Source organism: Bison bison, unplaced genomic scaffold (genome assembly GCF_000754665.1).
Source record: "Bison bison bison isolate TAMUID 2011002044 unplaced genomic scaffold, Bison_UMD1.0 scf7180017860036, whole genome shotgun sequence".
NCBI lineage: Eukaryota > Metazoa > Chordata > Mammalia > Artiodactyla > Bovidae > Bison > Bison bison.
In genome coordinates, this window is record NW_011490608.1 from 12,486 (window position 1) to 15,352 (window position 2,867).

The window sequence follows — 2,867 nt, forward strand, 5'->3', positions numbered from 1 at the left end:
AATGTGGGAGACCTGGGTTCAATCCCTGGGTTGGGAAGATCCCTTGGAGAAGGGAAAGGCTACACATTCCAGCATTCTGGCCTGGAGAATTCCATGGAATGTATAGTCAGTGGGATCGCAAAGAGTCGGACACGACTGAACGACTTTCACTTTCACTTTTCACTTTCCAGTTGACTTTCTATTTTCTATACCCCCAGTGTCCTTCCTTATTAATCCATATTATTTTCTCTTTGCTCCTATCACTCCTTTGGCTCCTAATGGTTCATGCTCAGTCACTTCAGTTGTGTCCAACTCTGTGACCCCACGGACTGTAGTCTGTCAGGCTCCTCTGTCCATGGGATTTTTCAGACAAGAATACTGGAGTGGATTGCTATGCCCTCCTCCAGGGAATCTTCCTGACCCAGAGATCAAACCTGCACCTTCTGTTTCTCCTGCATTGCAGGTGGATTCTTTATCACTTAGTCACTGGGGAAGCCCCCTAATGGTTCATAACAACCCATTATTTTCTTCTTCCCTTCCCCATTATTTCATCCTGCCTCCTAGATGTGTGCCTTTCCCTTCCTATGTCTGCTAGCAAATAATTAATAACAGTGGTAACAACAGCAACACCCTACACCCTGAAAAAAAATGTGATAAAACCAGAAAATCATCTTCACACTTTACAGCTTGTAAATTTATTAATTCTCTTTCAAATGGAAATTGTTGGCATGAAGGGGCTATGATTTCCTTTGAGTCACAGCTAAACTTGCTCATTGTGTATGAGCCCAGGGGTGACAATAACACTAAGGTACACTAATATCAACTACAGTGGCCTGCTAAGCTTCACTAAATAACCCTAATATCAGAAGCATTCTGAGACATCTGTGATTAATGACTTGGTGTCACTTTTCTACCTTGTGGCATTACTATCTCACTGGGACAGCAACAACTGTGGCTAAACCCTAACATAACACTAACCTGTAGTGAGAAGCTGAAAAGCTCTAGTTTTTTTTTTTTTTTTTTTGAGTCACAAATAAATGTGAATTCAGGTACGAGAATTACTCCTTCTGAAAAGGAGCTTGCTGCCTGTCCTCACAGGAGATGCATTAAGTCAGAAACGTAATCCCTGAAAATCTTTTGCTGCCATTTCTGGTGGTTTCTTCTTACGTGGTAGCATAATTACTTTTCCATCAGTTTCTGCCCAGATAATTGAAAGAAAGATGAAAACTATTTTTTCTTACAGTAAGAATTTTTCTTCTAGGAGGAACTTTAACTCCTTAAAACCAAGCATTAAAAAAGAATGGATAATTCTACATCTTATCATTACTAACTGAAATACAGAGAAAACTTTGTTCCCCGTTGCCAAAATAATTAGGCAGAAAAAGAGTGAACCGAAATCTTGGTTCAGTTTTTCACGTCACCAAAAAATAAATGTAAAACAAACAGTGATTTTCATTTTCAGAGTAATATACATGTCAACCACTAATTAAATTCAATAAACTCAAAACAGAATCTTTGGATAATAGTGTTCATTTACTTACTTTTTTGGGTGTCTCAGGCCAGAAGTGCTTACTCCCCCAAAACAGGACAATTAGAGTTAAGGCGAGGATACCAAATACCAATCCACAAATCTTAAGTAATTTACATATCTTCTTGGATTTAAAAGCTTCTGCCTAAGCAAAATACAAAGAGAACAACAACAAAAAATAAACAATAGCCCTTAAAAATGCAAGCCGTAATTCAAAGTCACTTTTAATTTCACTTTTTAATGTTCACATAGCAATACGATATCTCTGTAAAGCCATGCTTTTGCTCAAAAGGGGAAAAAATATGAATCAACTTACATTTAGAATGTGACAGTCCTCACAGTTCTCTGGAGGATTCTTTGCCATGATCTCTCAGCACACAGCACTCTTTCCCTGCTTTGAGAGGACTGAGAGACCACTGCTGAGGTGGAGTTGCAAGTGAGTCGACTAACAGATGCCAGAGGAGAAGCTGAATTTATATGGCTCAAATATGTCATACCAGAGCCTGAGGGAGCCCAGGGGGCTCCTGTGCTGCGATTTGTTGCATCGATATACCCATATATGTATATAACTTCTGTGCACAGAATTCCATCCAGAATGGCAAAGACAGAAGGTTATAATGAAAACTATTGTCCTGGGGGTTGGTTTGGAAGGGGACCAAGCCTAGGACACTTTGAAATGATTTTTCACTATGAACTTAAAATATCAGTGGCAATGCATGCTGCATACTCCAGAAATAAGCAAACAAAACAAAGAAAGGAATGGAGACCTAATTTCAATTCCATTTGATCTAACAAATATTTACTGCAAGGATATTAAATGTCAAGCACTGTGCTTAGTATAGGAGATTCAGAAATGAATAAGATAGTGCCTTCTTCTCTATATTAAAGCTCTTTGAGGACTAAGATCAATATGTAGTCAACAAATTACAATTAAAAACAAGATTTAAATGGTTAATTACAAGTTTTCTCTCTCTTTTCATTCTGTCTCTCTGATTACTTTCTTTTCCTACACTGTCTTCCTTAGTCTGTTCCTTAATGTTGATATTCCTTATGATTCTAACACTGATGATCCTCTCACTATATATACCCTTCTTAGATGATCTCATCCACTTCTACAGTTTAAAATATGACTTACATACCAATGATTTCTAAATCTATACTTACAACTCCAATCTGTCTTTTGAATTTCAAAGTCATTTGACTATCTCTACCTAGATGGATCTCAAGAATCTCAAAATGCAACATGTCCCACATCAAAATCTTCTTTCATTTCTCTGATAATGAGTGATGTTGAGCATCTTTTCATGTGTTTGTTGGCCATCTGTATGTCTTCTTTGGAGGAATGTCTATTTAGTTCTTT

The 2,867-nt window shown here is 37.7% G+C and overlaps 1 protein-coding gene across 1 annotated transcript in view; it reads right to left on the reverse strand.

Moving 5' to 3' along the window:
- LOC104982241 (tenomodulin-like) overlaps window positions 1-1,936 on the reverse strand; it is a gene marked incomplete at its 3' end in the record, with an annotated part of 11,376 nt that extends 9,440 nt beyond the window's left edge. Inside the window, exons 1-2 of the mRNA XM_010831581.1 lie at window positions 1,824-1,936; window positions 1,521-1,652 (exon numbers count right to left, since the gene is read on the reverse strand). Of these exons, the coding sequence (XP_010829883.1) occupies window positions 1,521-1,652; window positions 1,824-1,871 (180 nt within the window). The remainder of the gene's footprint in view (window positions 1-1,520; window positions 1,653-1,823) is intronic.
- Between the last annotated feature and the right edge of the window lie 931 nt (window positions 1,937-2,867).